General features: G+C 32.1%; 2 protein-coding genes across 6 annotated transcripts in view; one reads left to right on the forward strand and one right to left on the reverse strand.

The window, feature by feature from the left end:
* LOC129221108 (biogenesis of lysosome-related organelles complex 1 subunit 4-like) lies at positions 1-23,139 on the forward strand. The gene is made up of 5 exons (XM_054855558.1): positions 1-163; positions 1,062-1,133; positions 6,283-6,384; positions 19,112-19,237; positions 22,010-23,139. The coding sequence occupies exons 1-5, from the start codon at positions 23-25 to the stop codon at positions 22,139-22,141; spliced, it is 573 nt and encodes a 190-aa protein (XP_054711533.1). The 5' UTR covers positions 1-22; the 3' UTR covers positions 22,142-23,139.
* Positions 23,133-24,498, reverse strand: part of LOC129221073 (SAGA-associated factor 29-like) — an 11,671-nt gene continuing 10,305 nt past the window's right edge. For all 5 annotated transcript variants that reach the window (XM_054855523.1, XM_054855531.1, XM_054855539.1 and 2 more), the window contains exon 5: positions 23,133-23,584. In XM_054855523.1, coding sequence (XP_054711498.1) covers positions 23,186-23,584 — 399 coding nt within the window. In that variant the 3' untranslated portion in view covers positions 23,133-23,185. The remainder of the gene's footprint in view (positions 23,585-24,498) is intronic.

The following is a 24,498-nucleotide window of genomic DNA, read 5'->3' on the forward strand; positions in this document are numbered from 1 at the left end:
TTATTTATTTTTTGCTGGAAAAATGGCAGACGAAGCTCAATCACCTGTTTTAGCGGAAAAAAATATCACAGAAGATGAAGCAGAGAAAGCACACCTTCATTCGTTGGTGACGGAATTAGCTCAAGATTATTCTAAATATTTAAAAGTTGATGCATCGTCTGAGGTAAACAATATTGGAAACATATATGGGATTTATTTTTTTTTTCATATTACACCTGTTACAGGTTTGAATTCATAATTTATTAAGATAGTAGAAAGTTGTTACTATCTGTATAACCTGGAGGAAATCAAAACTTAGTAATTTGAAATTTGTTATACTTTTTAAAATGACTGTGGTCAATAATAATTGTTCAGAAATATATTATTTTAACCATATAAATTGACATTTTCGACACCTGATTGGTCTCCTATAATATTGTTGCATTGTCTGTCCGAGTAATGTATTCAAGATAAACTTTGTAAATATACTGTTGTAATAGAAGAATAAGAATTCTTTGCTCTGTGAACCACATCAACAATGAAGAATTGTACCTGTTTTTAAGTTAAATAATAAATAATATTAATATAAAAAATGATACTTCTTCAAACACAAATTAAATTTTTTTATGACATACTAATGATTTAATGCAGCAATTTTAAAAGCTATTATTTCTAAATTTTTGTGTATTGTTATTAATATTGAATTGTATAATTTTTCATTCTTTTCATACTATTGAATAGAAAATAGATGTTTTTCAGCTGAAATAAATGCAAGTTTGTTTTACTAGTTCTTAAAAGCAGGACCTTGGTAAAAAAAGAAAAAAAAAAAACTTAATTTTAGTTTTATTTCAGATTTTATTTTTTTAAATAAATTTTTATTTTATTTTTTTTTAAATTTTGAAAAGAAAAAGTGCACAGACCTCTATTTAGATTCAAATACTTATTGTGATGTAATATTTAAGGTAGATTATCTTTTAAACATCTCCCCATTCAGTTATGAAAGCTGCCTTTTTTATTATGGGTAAATTTAAACCTTTTTCAGAAAAGTTAATGAAAACATTTTAATTCATTAATCCCAACAGAAAGCAACATTGGACAATGACGTAGAGGATATTTTGACAAGATTAGATGAATTCACATCACTTGTTGATATGGTAAGTATTGAATTCCTTTTCATTGAAATATACTTCATTTTTAGTCTGTTATAATTTGGTGCACTTAGTTTTAACTTTGAGACATTTTGCTGTCATATTACAAAAGTCCCTAAAATGTTTTCCCCATGTGATAGTTAAATACAGGGTGTCCAGGAAAGGACTCTGATTTTAAAATGAAATGTCTTGAAAACAAAGGCCGATATTGGAATAAAATAAGCAGTAATGTTTATTGTGAACCCCCTCTCCCCCCCCCATAAAAATCATGTACAGAAACTTGGAAATTAGTAACAAAAAATAGAAATCCCTATAAATAGTGCTGCTAAGGGGTTAGGCTCTTCAGCAGTAGTTTTGTCTGTCAGAGGTACTTACATTTACGCTAGAAATTATCATCCATCCCCTTTGCAGCCCTGTTTATGGGGACTTCTATTGCAATTACAGTGTGCAGCACCCCCTGTTAGCAATTTTTACTAGAGACGTACCGAGTAGCACTTTGGCCGAGTAGCCGAGTACTCGGCCTTTCACTACTCGGCCGAGTACCGAGTACTCGGCCGAGTTACCAAGTACCAATTACGTTTTAAGAAGAACCACTGACGCACATGTGATGAATTTTGAACTTATTGGAATAGTAGTATAGACCTCCTTGTCCATATAATAGTTTTTAAAACTAAATTCCTGCTGAAATTCAATTACGCATTATATAAACAATTTTGTTTGTGTCAAAAATTTTACAAAAAAATTATTTTTAAAATTAAAAATAAATAAACAAAAGGTATGATTAATCAAGTTCTGGGGAATTAAAAATTGTTAGCATAAGAGGGGTGTCCATTAGGAGGGATTTCACTGTATATACCAATCAATTTTAGTCCGCCAAACATAAATAATTTTTTAATACAACAAATGTGCAGGAACACTTCAGACACATGTTTCTGCCCCCCTCCCCGTTACAAGGAACATCTTTTTCAGTGCATAACATGTGAGCTAAAGAATGTAAAGACATTCCACAAAAAAATCCGACTTTTGTTGGATGCCTTTAAATCTACGAGCTCCCATTTTAAACATTGAAGAAGGAATTCCTTGTAACGCCAAAACATATGTCTGCAGTGTTCCTGCACTGTACTTTTAACATTGTTTTATTTCCTTTTATTTTTTAAGCAAAGGTATTTTTATATTTTTTATAACTAATTTTTGTTTGTAGCAAAAATCCATTTTTAATATAAAAATTCCATATTTTCTATACTTTTCTTTTTTGCATAATTTTTAATAAATAAGTTTTATTAACTTTGGGGAAATTAAAATAAAGATTTATACCATTGAAGCATTACAAACTTCATTATTCTCAAAATTTAAATTTGACTTATAAATTTTAATTGTAAATGATTGCAGAATATAATGCTTGCTCTTTTTTTTAAAATAAATTTTAGTACTGCTTTGGACAATCTTCAATTTTTTGCAACTACTTGGTATTGGCCGAGTATCTGATCAGAATTTGACCGAGTACCGAGTAGTTACCGAGTACTCGGTACGTCTCTAATTTTTACTAATTTCCAAGTTTATGTACATGATTTTTATGGGTTTCACAATAAACATACCGTTTATGTCATTCCAATATCAGCCTTTGTTTTTGAGATATTTAATTTTGAAATCAGAGTACTTTTCTTGACACCCTGTATATATAATAAGTTTAATGTGCATTTATTCTGATACATATGCACATCACGATAAATGAAATATGAACTATCGTAGCGTTTATAAAAAGGAACTGGTTAGGGTATTCTTTTGGCAGTCATTGAATATTCTTTTCTGTAGTTTTTTATGAGGCATTAATGTATCCATGATCATTGATCATTTCTATGATAGGATCTTCCGTCACTAAGGAATCAAAAAGACCATTTGTCAAAGAATGGCTCAAAATTTTCTATATGCAAGCTTTTGGTTGTGTGTCATCCATGTATGTATTCTTGTTGGCTTTGTTCTCCTTTGTCACTTCTTAAGGCTCTTCTTCCAGTGAGCTCTGAATTGTGTGAATTTAATAACTTTACTTCTGGAAAGAGCTCTGGAACCAATCGTAAAAAAAAAAGACCTCAGTGGCCCAAGCTCGCTTATTAGGCACCAAAGTGCAGTTTATTACATGTAACCTGCAATCTCAGAAGTTTGGATTTTGAAGGAGGAGAAAACTTCATCTGTTTACAATGCTGCATCCGCACTGCTTAAATTGAGTATCTACCAAGGATGGATCCAAAAAGAATTCAAGGAGGGGGGCAATTGACTTCGGAAATTTACCCTTTTGTAAATTCCCAAACCTTTGCCCTCCCCCCAGACATCATGAAAGATACTCTCAAATTAACTTTTTTTTTTGGGGGGGGGGGGATTTCCATTTCTAAAAAGTTTTGGAGAAGTGTATATGGAACCCCATCCTTTACCTTGATGTCATCAAAGGTGTCCTAGAATTACTGTTTTTGGACTTCAATTAAGAAAAAACTTTACAAATGAAAGCTCCTGAAACCCATCTAAGACTGTCTAAAATTGAGCTTTGGAAACTTAGAAAAACTTCCTCTACAATGTTCCGATCCTTGAGCGCTAAGAGATGTTAAACCACTACATTTTTAAAACTACAATTCTGAAAAAAATTTCAAGGGAGAACACTCTATCCCGTAACATTATTGAAGATTGTCTAAAATTACGCTTTTGGAACTTCAGTTATCGAAAATAAGCCGAAGGAAAGTTCCTACATCTCGACTCAAGGAGGGGTGATCGCCCCTGCCTTATATCCGTCCTTGGGATCTACTGTAATTATAAATATAAAGACATCAACAATATTTCTTCATGTAAGTTTGGTTCTGAATCAAAGACAATACCGTAAGCTTTTCCTGGAAGAGGATAGCAACTTACTTCTTCATTGAAGTATTCGCTAGCTTTGCAAAGCAAAAATATTCTCATGATTTTGAAATTTGGAAGAGGATGTTTTAAAATATATGCGGAACAAACGAGTTTCCTAGTGAGTTCTTGCTATTCAAGAATGATGATTGGCTGTGAGATTTAGCTTTTCTCATTGCCATTATAGAACAGTTGAATTATTTAAATTTAAGATCACAGGGATTATTGTATGTTTCCACTCTTAACTAGTCATGTATGTATCTTTATTATATTGTGAAGAAACCTTCTCCTCATCTATTCTGATATAAACACGTTTCTCATTAATGCTGAAACTAAAACCAAAAGTCAATAATGGTCCTTTTTATGATATAAAAGTTTAATATCCATACTGAAGGATTCATTCTGTGTTAGGTTTAATTTTTTCAAATTATTTTTTAATTTCTCTGCAAGATCTATCTAAAATCCAAATAAATAGTAGTGACTTTTTGAAGCATATAATTTTGAAAAGCAAAATATTAATTTGTTATGACTGTAAGTAATTCAAATTATACTATTATAATACTATATATATTAATTATACTATTATATAATTTTTGAAATGTGCACCAAAATCAGTTTTTAAATTTACTCAATTTGGCTGTTGGACATTGTTGTTGGCTTGGTTCGACACCTCATCGTCTCAAAGCAACAGTAGGATATCTTACTGTTATTTCTGGGATTAGATGTCTTACTGTTGCTCTGAGGTGACAACATGTTTGTGAACAAATGTTTTCTATTATGAATAGAATAAAATCAAAATTGTCAAAATCAAGTCATATGCACTGGGTCCAAACTATGGTGGGTCCAAAAAAGGTTCTTTAAAATTTTTTTTAAAAAATGATTTTTACTGATCCTATCCTACTATCTGTCTATCTATTTAAAAACAACTATTGTGAAGTTTGAACTCATAACTTTAACATTTAGGGGTAGCTCAACATTTTCAAAACTCAATATTTTCTAATTTTATGCAATACATGCATAAGGAAATAAAACTCCTTCTAGGATACTGAGGTAAGAGCCTAATTTTTTACATTTAAGGCATAAATATTAATTCACGTTTTTATTTTTGTATAAATAGTAGCACCAATTAGAATTACTGTTCAGATACATGTTACTGAAAAAACCTTATCTTTAAAAACAAGACTGTTGGGACAAACACCCAGGGTAGCCAGAATTAAGAACAGTAAATACAGGACAGGCTTCTAGGAGTGAAAAGGGGGGATGGGGGATATTAATGACACGTTTATGCATGATAAATTTGAAAAATTCAATCGCAATGAAGCATTTTAAACTTTACAAAATTTCGCCTATCAAAGTAAAAAAATCATTTTCGTTACGATTGACGACGCATGCGGAGAAATACAGGGGTGCCTACTTATGGGAGGGTCACAGTGCCGTGGGAGGCGACTATGCCATTGAAATGTTTAGGGAGGGGGTGTTTTAAGTGGTAATTTTTATTTTAGGTGGGGGGGATGGCTATTGGGGAGTGGGCACTCCTGAAAAATATCATCAACATCTCCAACATCAGTCAATGAGCAAAGAAGCAACCATTCAGTTCGCCATGGTCTGCCGCTGAAACAAAAATATGCAAACCAAATTAAAAGAAAAATAATTTTTTCGTTTGCTGCCACATGATTGCCTTATGGTTCATTGTTTCGCATTTTTTATTTTGCTTTATTTTTTCCCTTAAAGTAATGTCTCGTTCTGTAAAATAGTGTTATCAGCTAAAATACGGGACTTTAGCCGTCCCGTATAGAAGTTCCGCCGGACACGGGACAATTTTTCAAAATACGGGACTGTCCCCTTGAAATCCGGGACGTCTGGCAACTCTGCAAACACCTTTAAGTAGTGAAGAGAAGTTGTTTAAGTGAGAGAGAGAGAGAGAATGCGTAAATGATTATTTTTATACTTTAAGCTTTTTAAGAAGGGTGGAAGGGAGGGGGGTGTCTGTTCTTCTTCAGTTAGAAGATGTATTTAACATCAGAAAAAAAAAATTTGGCATCTTCATTTCTTTGAGTGATGTACATTTTTGGTTTGAAAGAGCTGGTAACATTAGCTTTGTTTACTCTTCTGGCCAATTACAATGATGATGAATAGCATCACGACAAAATGAATTTAAGATAAGCTGAAACAAATTTAATTGTGATAAACATTTTTTTGGACCAAAAACAAAAAAAAATCTTTGTAAAACATTTTTAACAGTCCCCTATTAATGCTGTATTTTTCAACTTTGCAGGTGAGAGGAGACAATGCATTATGTCTGAATGCAACCCTTCCTGAAATCCACAAAAAATGTGATGAAATGGAAAAGGTCTTCCAGAAAATCGACAGATTGGAGGTAAGAAACCACTGTTTTATCAGCTCTCTTTGTTAGAGAAAAACTTTTTTTTTTCTTTTTTAACCATAGGCCCTTTTTATGAAAAACAGAAAGATGCTTAGTCAAACATGCCCAACATAAATGATCCAGTCTTATAAACTTATTTTAAAATATGAAATTTACCAAACTGACCAAAATGACATTGGTCAACAAATTAATAGCATTTGTTGGACAAGTGGTAGAAAAAAGGATCATAAAACAGTGAATGCTTGATGCTAAAATGAAAAAAAGGGTCAAAGTTAATGTATAACCTATTCTGTGAAAGGAAAGTGCAGTTAAACCTCCGTACAGGCCCGGCTCTAGGGGTAGGTGACCTAGGTTGCCGCCTAGGACAGCAGATTTTACGGGCGGCAAATTTCAAATATAGAACTTTTTTCTTTAGTTTTTAATATCGGTTTCAGTGCCATAAGATATGCAGCTTTAATATTAAGAAAAAATAATAATTAAGAGTTTATACCAGTGTTCGAATATGCAAAACATAGTTTGGAATTCAACTTGAAATTCAGTTTAATTTGAGGGGCTGCAAATTACGCGATTTAAAAGTCTATGGAAAATAATAATACATGTTTCAGTGCCACAAGATGCGCTACTTTAATGCTAAAAAAGATTTTAAAGTGTGTATCAGTGTTTGGATATGCAAAAACCAGTTTGGAATTCAACTACAAGCTCACTTTAATTTTAAGGGCGGCAAATTACTTGATTTATTTATTTACTAGCGGCTTTGCACAGTCTGTTTTGAAAATAAAAGTTAAGTCAAGTGACGCGTGTTCAACAACTGGGCTCAAATAATAGAAGAAAATATGTACTGTAAAGTTTCCCATCAAAAAATGATTCTTAAATTTTGTTAAAGGTTAATCTTTATGTCCCAAATAAATTAAACGCAACCCTCCATTAATGCAACTAAAATCCTTGATTATCTTATGCTGGCAGTACTAAAAAAAAAAAAAGACTAAAGGGGACATTTTTACCTCAAAGCAAAAGCAAGAATTTTGTTTGCTCAGATGCAAGAAAAAAATGGCAACAGATCCAAAAGGATTTTCTTCACATTAATTTAAACTGAGCTTGTTGGCAAACGATAAATTTCTGACTTGATATGGATGTTCCATTAGGCTGAAAAATGCTTGTAACTCTTTTCCTGGTGATTTACAGCCTTGGTTTCTTTTTTCTTTTTTTTTGAAATTCGAAGTAAATCAACTTGAAGATGAAGGGTATTTTTCTCAGGCTCTCGAATGCGTCCTAAATCAAGAAAATCAGATCATTATTTCGGGTAGAAACAGCTATTTAATGCCATTTTGCCTCACAACATGTTTGTGAGATTCTGGGAAAAAATTTTCATGAACATTTTTACAATTAAAAGTGTTACTTTTTACTTATTATTGTAGAAAAAGGTATCAAGAATGTTTTTTAGTTTCCAACAAGCACTTTTAATAAAATGTATCTGAAAAATATAACAAAATGTACCTGAAAAATGTAACATCAAACATTTTATTTAAACACATTTCAGACCTATCGGTTCTCCGCCTTCCTCTTTCATTTATTTCCCTTTCTCTAGTTCTCAAAAAATTATGAAAATTGAATTTTTAGTACTACAATTTCGAAAAATTTAGGGGAAGGAATCTCTGAACATCTTCCGGTACCATCATTGAAGAACGCTCTCTAAGACTTCAATTTCGAAAAGTTTCCAGTGGAGAGCCCTAGTATCTCCTTTTTCCCTGACATCACTAAGATTGTCTACAATTGTGTTTTTGGAACTTCAATTTCGAAATGATGTAAGGGAGATATAAATCAAATCCAAAAATTGATCAAATACAATTTCTGAGTCATATTATTTTCCATAACGGGCACAAATATGGTAAGTGATTGCGTTTTAAAGACATCAATTCCGAAAAATTTCCAGGGATGGTATTCAAACCTTTTCTCCCTTTAACATCAACATAGATCATCAAAAACTTCATTTTTAGGAGTAGAATTTCGAAAATGTTTCCCGAGGAGAACCCCTGGACCCCTCTGTTTCTACGTGCTACGTCTTCGAGTACCATTTCAACCCATTTCCAAAATAGGAAGTTTTATCACCTCATTCTCTCGATATGCAATATATACATTAGATATGATTGAAAAAATTGCTGGGAAAGAGAGAGATGGAATGATTGACGCCCATTTCAAATGAGGAAATCTTTTGCCCCTCACCCCTAAAATTATTTTCTGGTTACGTCATTGCTTCTGCCTCTTGGATCCCAGACACTTCCCTCTATGAGCCCCTGCTCCACATTAGGTTTTACACCTTGTTGTGCTACTGGATTCTCTAATCTCTAACAATGAATCTCTAAACATTGCGACTTGTTTAGAGATTCCAAATCCGTCTCGCCATTGTTTTAAAAAATGATAGGTTTTTATTTATTTAGTTTTAAATCACAAATGGGAGAAAAGCAACAGTTTGAAGTTACAGGATTAATTTTTATGTACCAGTCTATCTGGAGCATTTGATCCCGGAAAACAGTTTTATGGCTGGGATATAAGTCAGGATTTTATTTCTTTGTTTATTAGCGATTTGTATTTGAATGACTTACTTTAGAGAAAGCAATGGAGGTGGGGGGGGGGGGGGGGTACTTGTCAACCTGGCCTAGGGTGGTTAAACTACTAGAGCCCCTGCCTCCGTATATTGAACTTCGACATATCAAAAATTTCTATATATCGAACTCCAAGCAAATTTCTATATCCATTACATCAGGGCCAGATTTAGACTGAATGGGGCTCTAAGCTATTTCAGGTATGATCTCCCTTTTGTAGTTTGAACAAAGTTTCTCTCCGCGGTGTACGAAACATTTTTTTTATTCCCCCCAACCCCACCCCTAGACTATGCAGAGGCGGATCCAGATGCTCCTGTTGGGAGGAGCGATTGAGTAATGCATTCATGGAGGAGAGGGGCGACTAATGAAAATAAAATTTAAGAAATGAAGCATGATGGGGTTTTTTCTTTCGAATAATGAAAATCGTCCAAAGAGTTTAAAAGTTATAAGTATTTCGAGTATCACACACGTACAAGAATAAAAATTTAAAAAAATAAAAGAATTTCTACTAATATTCTGGATCCATTATCATAATTAAAACCTTCAACTTTTGATTCGTTTGAGGACTCGTGAACTATTTTCAGTAGCCATTTAGATCTTCACTTGTACTTTTTCCTTACAAAAGAAATGTTACAGTACCAAGGTATTAATTTAATAATTTCTCTCTAACTATTGGAAAACAAGATAAAGGGACCGCCCAAAATCCCAGATCTGATTCCCCATTTGAAGAAGATTTAAACTATTTGGTAGTTAATATAAAAAAAAGGAGGTTTGGACGTCCCTATCCAGAATTTTTTTGAAATTTAAGGGTATATTTTCGAAAAAACAATTGTTTGCTATCTTAGGTTTCTTGAAGTGAAAGGATGAGATTCAGGAATTTTCCCGCAGTTTTTTGATATTAGAGCTTCAAAAACGCAATTTAAGATACCTTTAGTGATACTAAAAACCAGTAGGTTTAGGGGATTTCCCCCAGAAAATATTTTAGAATTGAAGTCCTAAAAACGCAATTGTAGGCCACCTTTGATGACGTAGCAGAAGACATGGGGTTCAGAACTTTTCCCCAGAAATTTTTCGATGTAGGAAATCCAAAAACGTTGTTTTAGACGATCTTTGAATAATGTTGAAAGATGAGGAAAGAAGGACATGGGGTCTCCTCTCCGGAAATATTTCGAAATTGAAGTCCTGAAAACGCATTCATAAGCAGTCTTTTATGACGTAGGGGGGAGTTACTAGGTTTGGAACTTTCCATCGTTTTAGTACTTGATTGTAAAATTTTACTGTCCTGTTCTAACTTTGTGAGAAACAGCTGTTTTAAATTTAAAAGAAAAATGGAACATAAGATTTCTCATGACAAAGCCTTTTCTTCAGTTGCAATTGGGGCAGAAAAAGAAAAGGAGTAGAGGTAGTGTATTTTTTTCCCGTACTAAACAGATTGACAGTATGCAGAAGAAGTAAGATAAAAGCAAGCAATAACAAAAGAATTTCCAAAATATACTGCATTCAAAATTAGCATAGCATTATAAATAGCATTATAAATAGCAAGATATGAAACATGTGAGTTACAAAAATTTGTAATATGTTTCAAACTTATGAAACGGGAGAACTATGATTTTTACATTTTTGTTGCCAGATGTATTGGCAATCTTTCTCCCTACCACCTTTGTTCAAAATTGGAGCCTTGAAATGCAATGGTTTGCCACCTTTGGTAGCATTGAGGAAGAATGGGATTAGGAGCTATCATTCAACTTTTGGACATTGAAGCTTCAAACACATAATGTTAGTGGAACTCCTTTAATGTTAGGGGAAAGGCTTGGGATCGGAGGCTTTCCTCTGGAGTTTTTTCAGAATTGAAGTTCTAAAAGTGTAATTGAACGCCCTCATTAACGGCATCTTGGAAAAAGTTTCCGATTCCGCTGATATTTTCGAAATTAAAGCTCGAAAAATTCAAAATTTTGGCGGATTTTGATGACAGAGGGAGGGTGGTTGAGAGACTCTCCTGTGGAGAATTGTTTGGAATTAAAGTCATAAAAATACAGTTGTAGGTGATTTTTTGTAATCTGTTGAAGGAAGGGAAGGGGAGAGTTTGGGGATTTTCCCGTAAATTTTTCGAGTTTACAAACTTTTTTTTTGAGGGGGGGGGGGCTATCGCCCTAATCACCCCTCCTCCTGTTTATCCGCCCCTGATACTATGTTAGTCTCTTTTCTCTGATACATGCAGCAATACTTTTTTACTTTTTTAATTGTGTTTTAATGTTTTTTCCCAGATGTCTTTTTTGTATTGACTTTAAGAGGGGGAATGGTATCAAGAGAGTGACTCAGGACTCCCTTTTAAGTGGAGTATAGAACATCCCCAATTGTAGGGTGTCTAGGAATTTCTCCCTCCCAGAGGAAATTTTGAAAAATAGATATTAATTTCATCATTTTGACGGCTAATAAGATTCAGTTGGAACTACAAAAATATCAGGAGAGAAATAGGCTAACAAAACTTTTTTAAAGCTTTATACTCTTTCACCAATTAAGAAAATTCACAGTAAAAATGGTTTTTGGTTCGACAAATCAATGACAGCAGTTCACAGAGAGAAAGAGCACGGGAAGAGAAAAAACAATGCATTGTTATTTGCTCACATTGGCTTTCAATACAATTAGTTTTTAATCCCCACCCCAACCCACCGACAAATACAACAATGAATCTTACTACTATTATATATGCGAAAGTTTGTCTGTATGGATGGATGTTTGTTACTCTTTCACGCAAAAACTACTGAGTGGATTTTGATGAAACTTTACAATAATATAGCTCATGCATTAGAATAACACATAGGGTAGTTTTCATCTCATTATGGGGGGCAAACACAATTTTCGTATAAATTCTCCAATATGGGGATGAAAAATACTTGCACATATTAACATTATATGTCCATCAAAAGCTCTGATTTTTCTGCTGAAGATGGCACCTGTTCGAAATTTCTAAGTAGAATAGAAAACAAGTTATGAGCTTTTTAGTTCCATATTTGAAGACTTTAATGAACTCAATACAGTATTTAGTGTATCATCTCAACTCCCTATCGATAGCGACAATTGATGTATTGATGGCTATTTTTGCTTTTTGTCTGACTGTTCAAGGCTTTTCTCAAGTTAAATCTTAAAGTAAGTTTTTGCACAAGATTGGCAAATAAAACATGTATTTGGCTGATTATTTTCCTGATATGATTATATTTAAAAATCGTATCTTATGAATATAGATTAAGCAAACATTTTATGCAGTTTTATAAACTTGGCAAGTCTCTGGGGAATGCATGGTACTGTGGTCCTTTGGCGAAAAATAATGGTAATGTAAAATTTATTATTTTACATTTTATGCTGCTTTTAACTGCAAAAATAGAAAATAAAATGAAACAAAATGACATTTTAAAAACTTATTCAATAGGCAGAGTTATGAAAACGCATTAAATCTAAAGATTTCGCAAAATTAATTTTGGTAAAAGATCATTAAATACTATGTATAAGATATTGAAATATCCGCCAAATTAGTGAAACAACACGCTCAAATAACATTTAAACTACTATTAAAATAATGTAATCCGCCAAATCCAAATTTTTTTATCTCCAGTCTCACCCAGTGACTACATTAGCGCATTGGCGAATTATTTTAAATTTTTATGAAACTTTAAATTTTTTTTTCTTTTTTGTGTGTGTTTTAAGAATTAATGTCCCGATTTTAATGGCGACAATGAGGAATATTGTTCTTTCTTTCTTTCTTTTTTTAAATTTGTTTTTCATGCTATCGGACCCGTACTGATGAAGATTTTTGGAATTAATCACGACGTAGATCTTCAGAGGGAGATGTTATTTGAAAACGCTGATATCATCATTCTAATAGAGACTTTAAGGAATGTTTCTCTTTCCGAAATGAGAAATTTTTTGCATTATTGTCTTCATTTAAATGAAAACTTAAAAACTGTTGTGCTTACTCTGATTTTAACAATATTTTTACTCTGAACTTTTTGGTATTTTAATAAGCACCATTTACGTTATTTAGAAACGGTCAATTTCCTTCTGATGGGAAAATCAACTTTCCTAGTGAGAACATCAAACCTTTAAAAAGGTTTGATGTTCTCACTCTAAAAGCACATTGTTAAAATCATGATTTGCATTGACTGTTGACCCTATTTTGGGACAATTTCTCCGGTAAGAAGCTATACAATAATTTACATAGCCGGTGTAGCGCTGAACATCATTTGACGGCGATCGGGATTATTAGGGAAATTTTTGACTTTATTTTGAATTGTTGACCTCACTTGAATTGGAATTTGAATTACCCAAACAACTCCTGAACATTTTCCTGATTTATAATGTGTGAGTATTTGGGTGTCTTCCCAATTTCACCGACATTTCATTCCCCCCCCCCTGATTTTCAGTTTTAATCATACCTTTTGATATATTAAAGGGGGGAGGCAATTCGAAATGTCGGCGAAACTGGGGACAAACCATTTTTTGGTAACTATTTGACCTCTTAAAAAAATAAAAAAAACTTCATCAACGTGAGCGAAGCCGCGGGTAAAAGCTAGTTAAATATAAAATGATCAATAGTAAAAAATGATTTAAAAGAAATGGTGTACAGATTTAGAAAAAAGGGAACGAGAGTAACATACTGCCCATTTGAACAATTCATAATTTATACACTTGATAAGAAATAAAATTGGAGCTCACTTTGCTTTGGATTTTCAAACTTATCTAATTATTATTATTTCCAAGGACTCTAGAACAATTAAAATTATTTAACGCACTCCATTTGTACTTTCAAGCCTCTGATATTTTAGTACTTGATTGTAAAATTTTACTGTCCTGTGTCCTGTTCTAACTTTGTAAGAGACAGCTATTTTAAATTTAAAAGAAAAAAAAAGAGACATAAGATTTCTCATGACAAAGCCTTTTCTTCAGTTGCAATTGAGGCAGAAAAAGAAAAGGGGTAGAGGTAGTGTATTTTTTTTCCGTACTAAACAGATTGACAGTATGCAGAAGAAGTAAGATAAAAGCAAGCAATAACAAAAGAATTTTCAAAATATACTGCATTTGAGATTATATAAATAGCAAGATATGAAACATTTGAGTCACAAAAATTTGTAATATGTTTCAGAAACTGGAGAACCATGATTTTTACATTTTGCTGCCGGATGTATTGGCATTCAGACCCCGAAGAGTTCCTATTTTTCCTACTTTTTAGAGCTCTCTCCTTATTTTCCTCTTTTTCCTTTTTTTTTCCTACTTTTTCTTTCTTCAGTATAGCACTTCTAATTGTGTATTTTTTCTTATTTTTACAATGCCGCACCGATAGTTTTTTGCATGTTTCAATTTTAAAAAGCAAAAGAAACAAGCGAACCCTAAAGTTTTAATTCACTGACTACAATAATTTCTGGAAAGAACACTGCGGCGTCTGCGTGTTTAAAAGTTATATATTCGTAACTGACTTTTATGCCGATGCAGCGTTTGTCTTTTTATCGCCCCGACTTCAATCCTACTGTTTTAACAAAACAATAAAGAAACACATACTGACTCATTCTCTTAAAATTATATATTATTTACCCCTCAATTAGAAGCTTTAATTAAAGTAAACGGCCGACTGTTCAAAAAGTGCGGGAAAAGCCGAATTTCCTATTTGCCAATTTTTTGTATAGTTCATTACAAGTGAAATGGAGCTCTATTTAAACAGAAAGGCAATGAAAAACCATAAAAGGAACAAAAGGAAGCAAAAAATGAAAAACCTGTACACTGTACATATTTTATTGATAGTACAAAGTAAAAGGCACAGATAACAGAAATTAGCAAAAACGGATCGCTTCAAAAATAATCGTGGAAATAAACTTTTTTCATACATAAATATGATTATTGTTCATTCTAAATCATAAACATGATTATAAAATGTAATTTTCTTTCCTTGAAAAGAGTGTATTTGCAAAAAAAAAAAACCCCACCTCAAAACATAGATGGGCAAAACATTCCCGATTTTTGAAGAAAAACCGGAAATCAATTTAAATACGAGATTCCGTTTTTATTTCTTTACATTTTCAAAAGTTGGGGGATAGAGCCACAAGCAAATATGTACTGTTTTTTTTCTTTTTAATGGGTATTTTCTACTCTGATGTATCATCAATATCGAGGAGTTGCTCATAATTTTTATGTGCTGTATTTATGGCAATGCAGCATTTCAGAACATATAAATTTTTTTTGACGGACTCTTACTCTTTTCGGGGTGCGGCAATTATACCAATGCGACGTATCTACTGTAAGTTATTGTACTCAGGGCGCCTGATCAAAGGGGGGTGGGGGTGGAAGAGATATATGCTAGCATTTGATACCAGGTGCTCCCCCCTCACTCTGAATTTCGTGAACAATTTTCCAATGAATATTTTTGTCGTATAGTGGGGATCGAACGAAACTACATGTCTTCGCTTTTATGCACAGAGAAACATTAGTAACTGATCTTCGGCTTTGATAAAAGTGTTATGTTTACCATGCATGTATTTTTCCTTTTTTTTTTCAGTGACAAATTTGGGAACAAGAAAGAGGTAAAAAATCATCAAACCAATAAAACAATATTCGTTTTTATTGCTTGATTCAAATTAAAATTAGCCCGTCATTCTGATTTTCCTCCGAGTGTGGTTAGCAAAGAATGTATACTGAATGCAAATTTTTATCTGAAAACAACAAAAACCGCACAAACTTTTATAGTTAAGCATTAATTTTCCAAAGCTAGTGAGGGGAGAAATTGACCCCACTGACCCCCCATAAATGACGTGCCTGAAACAAAAATGTATGTTGAATGTTAAGAGTACACAACATAATACAAACCCTATAGTTTACTTATTTCGTTATTTATTTAGTTTAATCATTGTATTATAAATTTTATGTCCCATATTTAAGGACAAATTTATTTTAGTTCTGCATTTTCAGTATTTCTCCCTTTTCTTCAAATTCAAACATCTGTCCCTGTTTATGCAATAATGCATGTCAGCTGCTGATTATTTTTAACTAAAACTAATTTAATATTTGCTTTGCTTTTTGTATCATAGTTTATGACAACAGGAGCTGAAAGTGTTAGTATTTTCAAATGAGAAATGGATGCTCTCGAAGGAATGTTTTCGTTTTTGACAAAACAAATCTTTGACAAAAATGCTTTTATTGCACCAACATATTTTTTTTTGCGATCGCTATATTGCATTTTATTCTTTCACACTTAAAAATTTTATTACTGTATTGTTGAAAAGTGTTTCTTTGTTTGGATTGGATTTTATTTTCATATATCTTTGTTTCCACCAGTTTATTTTTCATAATGATGATTGTCAGCTTGTTTCTTTCGTTTTGTTTTCGCGACTCGGCCTTTCATTAAATCCCTTTAATACTTCAAAAGTACTGTTAGTTTATTTTTGGGACAGTTTTAAACCAAAAATGCTATTAGTTTATTTTACATTAGAAATAAAATTTATTCTAAATTTGTTTCCTCTTGACGTGTGTGTAGTCCCATCTCTTCCTACTTTTAAAGTGATTTTTTCCCTACTTTTTCAATTTTTGATTCCTTATTTCCTACTCCCCCCCCCCAAAAAAAAAACCACTTCAAGGTCTGGGCATTCTTTCTCCCTGCCACCTCCCATTTGTGATTTGTAGTCACACTTTTCTAAATTTTCAAGCACTAAGAAGAAATTCATTTTTTAAAGTATACTTTTTTCTTTTTGGAATGAATCGTGCTAATTTCCGGGAGTTGGGGGCCCCAGACAGAGCGGGGCTCTAAGCTATACTGCCGTGCTAAGCGCAAAAGTGGTATCTGCAGTGGAGTTCAAAATGAGAAATTCATGATTAAAGTTTTATAACACGTTTCTTTGATTTGAGACTTAATTAAATGTTCAACTCGTGGTAGTTGTTCGGCAAATAACTTATCTAACCTACATAAGAGTGTATTTTTGTAAAAGTCTTAATTTAAAATTAATTAATGCAGTTACGACAAATTTTCTCTTCCAAACCTTTTCATATGCTAAGTTAATTTCACCGTAAGTGACTATTACTTAAGCATTTTTAGGGGTATCTGCACAGATACAACAAAAATAGCTTAGTAAAACTCATTTAATGTATTTTTAAATAATACACTGCTTTACTTGGACTTAGCTTTCGCTTTATTTTGTTAACACAAATCTAACGGAATCTACCTTCTGAAAAACACCATTTTTCAATATTTTGGACATTTAAAAATGTAAACCATAATAATTTTCTGTTTTTTTATATTCAAAGAATGTGTTGATGTTATCATTTATCTTTTATTTTCTAGATTCATTTTTACCCAACATGAAGATGATTTTGACAGTAGACAATACTTAAATAAAAATATAATTGGCCGTAGAATGAAATGCGTTTTTTTTTCCCATGAAAGAGTTAGATAAGAATATTTTGAATGCATTTCATTTTTAAGAATTTGCTTTTAAAATAAATATTTGAATAGAAAAAGCTGAACATTTACTTGAACATTCATCCAAAGTAGTATTAGTTTTTATTTTCGATCTATATCAACTATTTAGCGATAAATTAATTTTAGTACTCTGTTACAATAAACTGCTACGTTATTAAATATGCTGCTTATACTAAGGCATAAAAGTCGTATCTACAAATACCTAAGAAAAAAGTGGTAACTGTGCAGATACTACTTTGCTTAGTATTTGTCACTTAGGTTCAAATTGCCTTAGCAAACTAATCAAATTTGCAATTATGACTTTTTTCTTAAAGCTTTTTTTAATTTTTCGCGTTCACAAATCGCCAAAAAACTTGAGATTTAGGTAAATTAAATTACTAACGTCCACCTGGTGACAGTAACTCAAATTTGATAACATGTGCGGATACCACATCTGTGCTTAGCACGGCAGTATAGCTTGCTTAGCTTGTACCTAAATCCAGGCCTGCGTTACATAGATGCAAAAAAAAATCTATATATATCAGAATTTTTTTTTTTTTTTTTTGAGACATTGGGTGATTTTTTTCCCTTGTAGATTGTTTCCCTTACAAAAAATAAAGGTTAGGAGAGAAAATGAAATTTAGCAAAGGTTGCTTCAGAACTCACTAAAAAATTAGTGATTTATGTGTGAAACTCAATTTATCTTTCACATGAGAAGCAGAGAAAATATCAAAATGTATTTATCAAAAACCCATTTGTTGCTCAAGCAGCCTTGTCTAAGTTAGTGTAAGTGTACAAAATTTTTTGACATAACATCCAATTCATTCAGGCAACATAAGTTTAAATTAATGCTGTTATTGGAATTCCAGTGCAGTTTTACAGAGGAATATTCCAAACTGTCATAAAAGGTTGTGTTGGCATTTTTATCATTTACATTTGATATAGGATTTTCAACTCATGTGTGAATAAAAAATATGTACTACAACTGACTTGATGCTAATCCTAACATGAGAGTTAAGTTTTCATCCATTATGTCTGATATTAAGTCTGTAGAGGATCAAACTTGACTTGACTGCCCCAACCTCTGGACACTGAGGTTATTAGGATGTAGAAAGTACATTGCCGCATAGGTGCTAAAATACCATCAAGTCAAGTTTGAGCCTCCTTGTATATCTCAGTCAGAGTATAACAAAAGTATATACAGTGAAAGTATTTCACTTCATTCAACTTTGAACTTGAAATGTTGCTTGACTATGTTTACTTATTTTATGAAATTTGCTATGGATAAATGCATCACCCTTTGATCATTCTTTTCAATCAATATTAAACATTGATTATCTTCAAAATAGATAAATGAATAAAAAGAAATTCAGTTCTTGATTTCATGGATACATGATTAAAAGCATAAGACATTGTCTTACTAAAAGTTTTATCTATCCACTGTATATTGCTTTTCATGTGTGCAGATACTTTACATTTTTACCCTATTACTATAGAGGTCACATTAAAAAATGGGCATAAATAGAGTTTCACACTTGAAAGAAATTTAAGAAAATTTGCATTGGAGCATTAAAATATCTTTATCATTTAATTATTATTGTATTTTACCAGCTTCAATCATATCTTGTCTTTGAGAGTGTAGAGTCTATGGTTTATTAAATGTTAAAAGTAACATTTCTTCTCCTAGCAAATGATTCAAGTTGTTAAGCAAAATTTGGATCAGATGGAAGAAAAAGTTGCTGAAGCAGAAGAGCACCTAGACAGCAGCTCCATGAAAAAAATATTCAGTTCTTTGCAGAAGCCTCTTTTTTCTGTGAGTAGTTTCAGTTTCCATTTCATCGTATATCTTTATGCAAATGATTAAAATACTTAAAAAGTCCCAAGGGACCAGCTAAAACGTTCAAGTTATTGGTAGTTCGAGTCATGGGAAGTTTCCACAAGTCTGAAGGGTTTGGGACCTAATGAAAACTTCTAGATAAAGGAATATTTGACGTATAAGCTTTGAGTTATCAAGATCCGACTGTATTATGTTTTACTTTTACTCAAGACTTAGTGAAAGTCTTGAACGATATGTAAGGAAGTGGGAAGAGAGGGTTAAAAGTTCGAAGGTGTAATTGAACTAATAATATGTATAATGCATGCTACATTCCACCTTTTCTATAATAAAAATATGAAAAGGTGGTATAAAGAATCATAAACTATCTGACCTTAAACAAAAATAATGATCTCTAAAGTTGAAACTCATAGGTCAACATTTCACACTGCTGTTATGTTGCTACCAGTTGCTTATAAAGCTTAAAATTTATTTTCTAAATATCTCATTGATGATTTCAATAAATAATGTCAAATTAACTTTATAGACCAAGAAGGGGATATTCCATTTTAACAATTTGTTTTTCACATTCTGAAATTCACACTATATTAAGCTCAACAAGAAATTTTGGAGTGATTCAAAGTTTTCAGTGCTTTTATATTATTTCAGATCTTAAGCAAAACAATATTAAATTTAGGAAAATGAATATTATTAGCATATATATTTTTAAACGTAATGCACAGGTTTTATCAAATTAATCAACTGAACTAGCTTCTTAAAAAATTCTTCACATGGTGAAAGAATTTTATAGTTAAGTAATAAATACTAATAAAAATATTTAAAGTTATAAAATAATAATTATTCAGTAATTAAGGTGGAAATTTTGATTAAAACATGTAGTAGCAACTAGTGATGTGCCGGACCGTTAAAAAAGTAGATCCGCGGACATAGATATGGATCCGGATTATTGGTGTGAAGATTCGCAGATACGGATACGGATCTCAATTTTTTTTTACCCAAATCAACTACCCAAGTGTAAAATTTGCTACGAAAGGTATTCTCGTTAGGGTGATGGCACTGTTTCTTCAAAAAATGTCATCTGCGTCGTAAATATAATCAAGACTCTTTAAAGAAATCTCTTAAAATTGAGGGGGAGATGGGAGGAATGGGTCAGCGCTACATTAATACTTAAGTAGAATGTGAAGAATTATTTCTAGATAGCTTGGTAGATGTAGGATACAAGAGCAAGAGTATAAAACTGATACTAGAGAGGCTAGAAATATTTTTTTGCATTTTATTTCAGCATAAATGCAGCGCTAACCCATTCCACTTAACTTACCTCGACCAACGAAATAACAGAGCCGGGAACACCTTCACTTACAGTAAATAGAGAATTTAGCCTCACTTTTTTTGAAGGATGCCGAAAAAACCAAAAAAGGAGAATAACACAAACACCAAATCAATAACAAAAACCAATACTAAATTAAAAAAAAAACATATCCCAGATTGCCGACCTCATATTGAGATGAATTTCGCGGGTCAGAACACACACTGTTACAAATATGAACTGACATCAGACGGAAATTTTAAATCATTGAGCTTTTTCTTGTTTTCTGCCTATGAAATCGCTACCAATCGCGAGTATAAAGGCTTAGAATCGCATTTAAAATTTACTTAACAAGATTATAGCTCCTATGGTATATAACTTGGAAGCTCCAAATAAATATCAAATGCAGAAAATTTCATTCTTTCAATTAGGGCCATTATTTTTTAACGTACGGGTAGTTTTTTACTACCATAATTGTGAAAAACATTAAGTTGATTTTTAATTTATATCTCCGGTAATTAAAGTTCTACAAAAACGAGGCCAAGCTAAGAATATTTTCGATCAAGTCACCTTTTCAATGAAAAAAAGAACTATCAAAATCGGTTCATGTGCTTAGGAGCTATGATGCCACAAATAGACACACAGAATACACACTTTTAAAACTTATTACCCCTTCCTTTTTGCGATAGGGCGTTTGCAAATTGGCTTTGGAAATTATACCTTGTAATTTAGATAGGGAAAAAAACCTAATTTAAGTGGAATTTAAAAGTCTTATTCAAATATTTAAAAATTTTTAGAATAGAAAAGATCCGTTTAAGATCTGCCAAAAAAGTAACGGATATGGATGCAGATCTTTATTTTCCCTCGGATACAGATAGGGATATCCGGAACATCACTAGTAGCAACTAGAACAAATAAATAGTTACACATTTTCAAGCAGATAAGTGTTCAAAACAATGTTGAAATATTTTATACAACATTGCATTAAACTAAACACATTTTGCTGTGATTTCTAGTTGCTGCAAAATTTTAGTTTTACACCAGGGCTCAAAAACTTCTTAACTCCTTATAAAATCAGGGTTTTGAGAAAATGAAATAAGGGCTCATAAAACTCCTGAATTTTGCTTTATTTTCTTACATTTTTTATTATGTAAATACACGGCCTTTTAACATGTTAAATAGACTTTCTATTCAAGACGGTAATGGGTCTACCCCTGTTGATTCTTCACTTTCAAAACTGATAAGGTTTTACTAATGTAATGTATGGATTTTACAGAAAATCTGGGCTTAAAAGAGGAGGGAAATAAAACTTTTGGTGTGCTACTTACTCTCTGTGGCTCAAAAATTAATACATTTTTGCATGCATTGATCAAGTAGTATATTTGTACATATTTTCTGGAAATATGTTACATTTCATTTTGTATTAGTCGTTTTTTTCCCTTTAGAAAAAGCCCGGTGAATCCAAAAAGCACATAAAATATGAACCTCCGAAGATATTCAGCACAGAAGAGTTCTTCCCAAATTCCCAGCCAGTTTCGCCGTCAGCTGAGAAGAGTCCCAGTGTTGAACAAACATAATCTTAACGTCTAACTTAAACTATAGCATTAGTTTGTTATTCTATTTATTTGGATTTTGTAACTTTGTCTGCCACTTTTGAAAAGTATTTTGAATAAGATATTTTCAAAAATCAATAATGCATGTGGAACCATGCATCCACTGCAAAATGATCTAGTATCGTAAAGTTTTAGATGATAAAGGGTCCAATTCATAAAATATGAAACATTCAAATGCAGTTTAAAAAACAGCAGATTACCGTTAACTCAACACCATGCATATTGCACCAGTGTTGAATTTTGAGGTATATGAAAAAATCAACTATATTGTTTCCCGGGATGCATAATAAATAAGTCATGCAGTGGTTGTATTAACCCTTAAATTTTCTTTTTTAAAAACTATTTTTAAAATGTTCTTTGGCTTTTATTTCTTTTTAAAATCATGTGAAAAATATTTAAAAAAATATTTTAATTTGTTTGGTCCATGGTTCAAAAACCATTAGACAACATTGGGCTTTAACTGTAAAACAAATGTTTTACTGTCAAATATCTCACAACATTTTTGTTGTAATTAAAATGTTTCTAATCACAATTGAAAAAAAAAAATAGTCCTGAAACCATTGATAATGCATTTGGTATCATATTTTGAGTGCCATCAAGTTTGAATTTTTATAAAGTATTATATGAGCACAATTGCTGTGTGTTGAGTAGTTCTGTTTCTCTAATCTGTGATATTTATTCATTGTTTGTTTTTCTCGTTAGTTTTGAAAAGAGCAATGCAAATTTAAATTGACGCTTAAAAATGAAATCTGATGTAGCGAGATTTTTAGTTATTTTTTTTTTCCACCAGAGCAATTGTTTTGATTGAACTGTAAAGATGCTTTTTAAGTGACTGGCAACAGTTTTTAAGGATGTAATAAAGCTCATGCAAAAGTATCCAATAATATGTACATATGCCAAGTTCAGTGAATTATTTTTAATGATTGTTAATTTACAATGTAAATAAATATCATTCTTTCTTATATTTGTTGCACAGTCATTTTTATATTCCTGTGTTTGTGAAAGATATTATGAAGCACTTCTATAACTCAAAACATAACGTTGTTGAATGTTTTGTATTGGTGAAGCTCCAGACGGAAAGGTGTCAAAGTGAACAAGATATGAGTCTTTGAATGTTTTTGGCGATTCTTTTACTACTGCAGGGTAAAAGCTGGTTGATTGTGGAAAGAGACAGAGGATCATCGTGCCCGGAGTAAAAATAGCATTTAAAGATGAGGAATCTTGAGGATTGGCTTTGTACTTTGGTAAAGGTATGGTTTGACTTCTGCAGACAATGTGTTTTGTTACTTTCTCAGTGATATGTAGTAGTGCATATGAATCAAAAGGTTTGTCATAGCTTTCCACTTCCATTAAAATCCAAGTCCTATGTTCTTCGGCCTTCACAGATGCTGCTATCAGCTCTCCAGCCTGAAATAAATTCTTTAGTTACAAAAGTAATCATATTAAAAGTAATAGAAAAGGAACAAGTGGACTGTAAACTGAATAATTACTGCTGGACCTCCACCTCCTCTTAAGAGCAGAACATTTAATTGAACCGTTTATTTCAAAAACCAGACAAGCGACTGACTCTAAAATTTCAAAAAAAGGCAGTTTAACCTTAGTACTAAATTTTTTCTGTTTGGATTACAATGTTTTAAACTGAAGGGATACATATTTAGGTATATTTCTTTCAATAAACAATGTTGTAATCCTCACTGAATAGTGTGATATAATGATATAAATGTTTTACTAAAATTAGCAATTTTGGTCTTTGACTAGTTTTTGAACTAAATGATTCAATTAATGTTGATTGCTAAGCTGGTGATACAAGAATTGAAAATTGAACTAAAGCAAGTATTTCTTCCTTTATAGTAGTTTTTAAAAAAACTTGTAAAACTTAAATACAATGCACACCACACACAAAATTAAACAATCCGATACAAACCTTAACAGCTTTTAATTAAATACCTATTCCGAAATATTAATTCTAACCAATGGATAGGGGTCTATTTCATTGAAAGTCATAGGTGTGCGAACACTTTTGGGAGCCACTGTAGCTTTTGTCCTGTTTTTCAGGGTGGCGACAGGAACTGTGAAAAAAAGTTCCCCGACTTTTCCCTGATTTACGTTACCAATGATAATGGTTTCCTTTCTTTGCTCCACTTGAAATCCATCGTATGTTTGTATAAAATGCAGTATTTTAAACGTTTTAAGTTGTGTAAAGTTGTTGAACTAAAGATATAACTTTAAAAAGGTGCTTTTTTTTAAATAAAATGTTAAAAAAAAAACATATCAAATCAATTTTTTTGGAAAAACTCTACAAAACAACATATTAAATTTTT

This window comes from Uloborus diversus, chromosome 1, assembly GCF_026930045.1.
Source record: "Uloborus diversus isolate 005 chromosome 1, Udiv.v.3.1, whole genome shotgun sequence".
NCBI lineage: Eukaryota > Metazoa > Arthropoda > Arachnida > Araneae > Uloboridae > Uloborus > Uloborus diversus.

What these genes read in the sequence shown, in the direction of transcription:
- LOC129221108 (XM_054855558.1), top strand. Translation starts at nt 23, where the DNA reads ATGGCAGACGAAGCTCAATCACCTGTTTTAGCGGAAAAAAATATCACA. An exon ending in AAGTTGATGCATCGTCTGAG is followed by an intron (nt 164 to 1,061) that starts GTAAACAATATT and finishes TAATCCCAACAG; the next exon opens with AAAGCAACATTGGACAATGA. An exon ending in AGAAAATCGACAGATTGGAG is followed by an intron (nt 6,385 to 19,111) that starts GTAAGAAACCAC and finishes TTCTTCTCCTAG; the next exon opens with CAAATGATTCAAGTTGTTAA.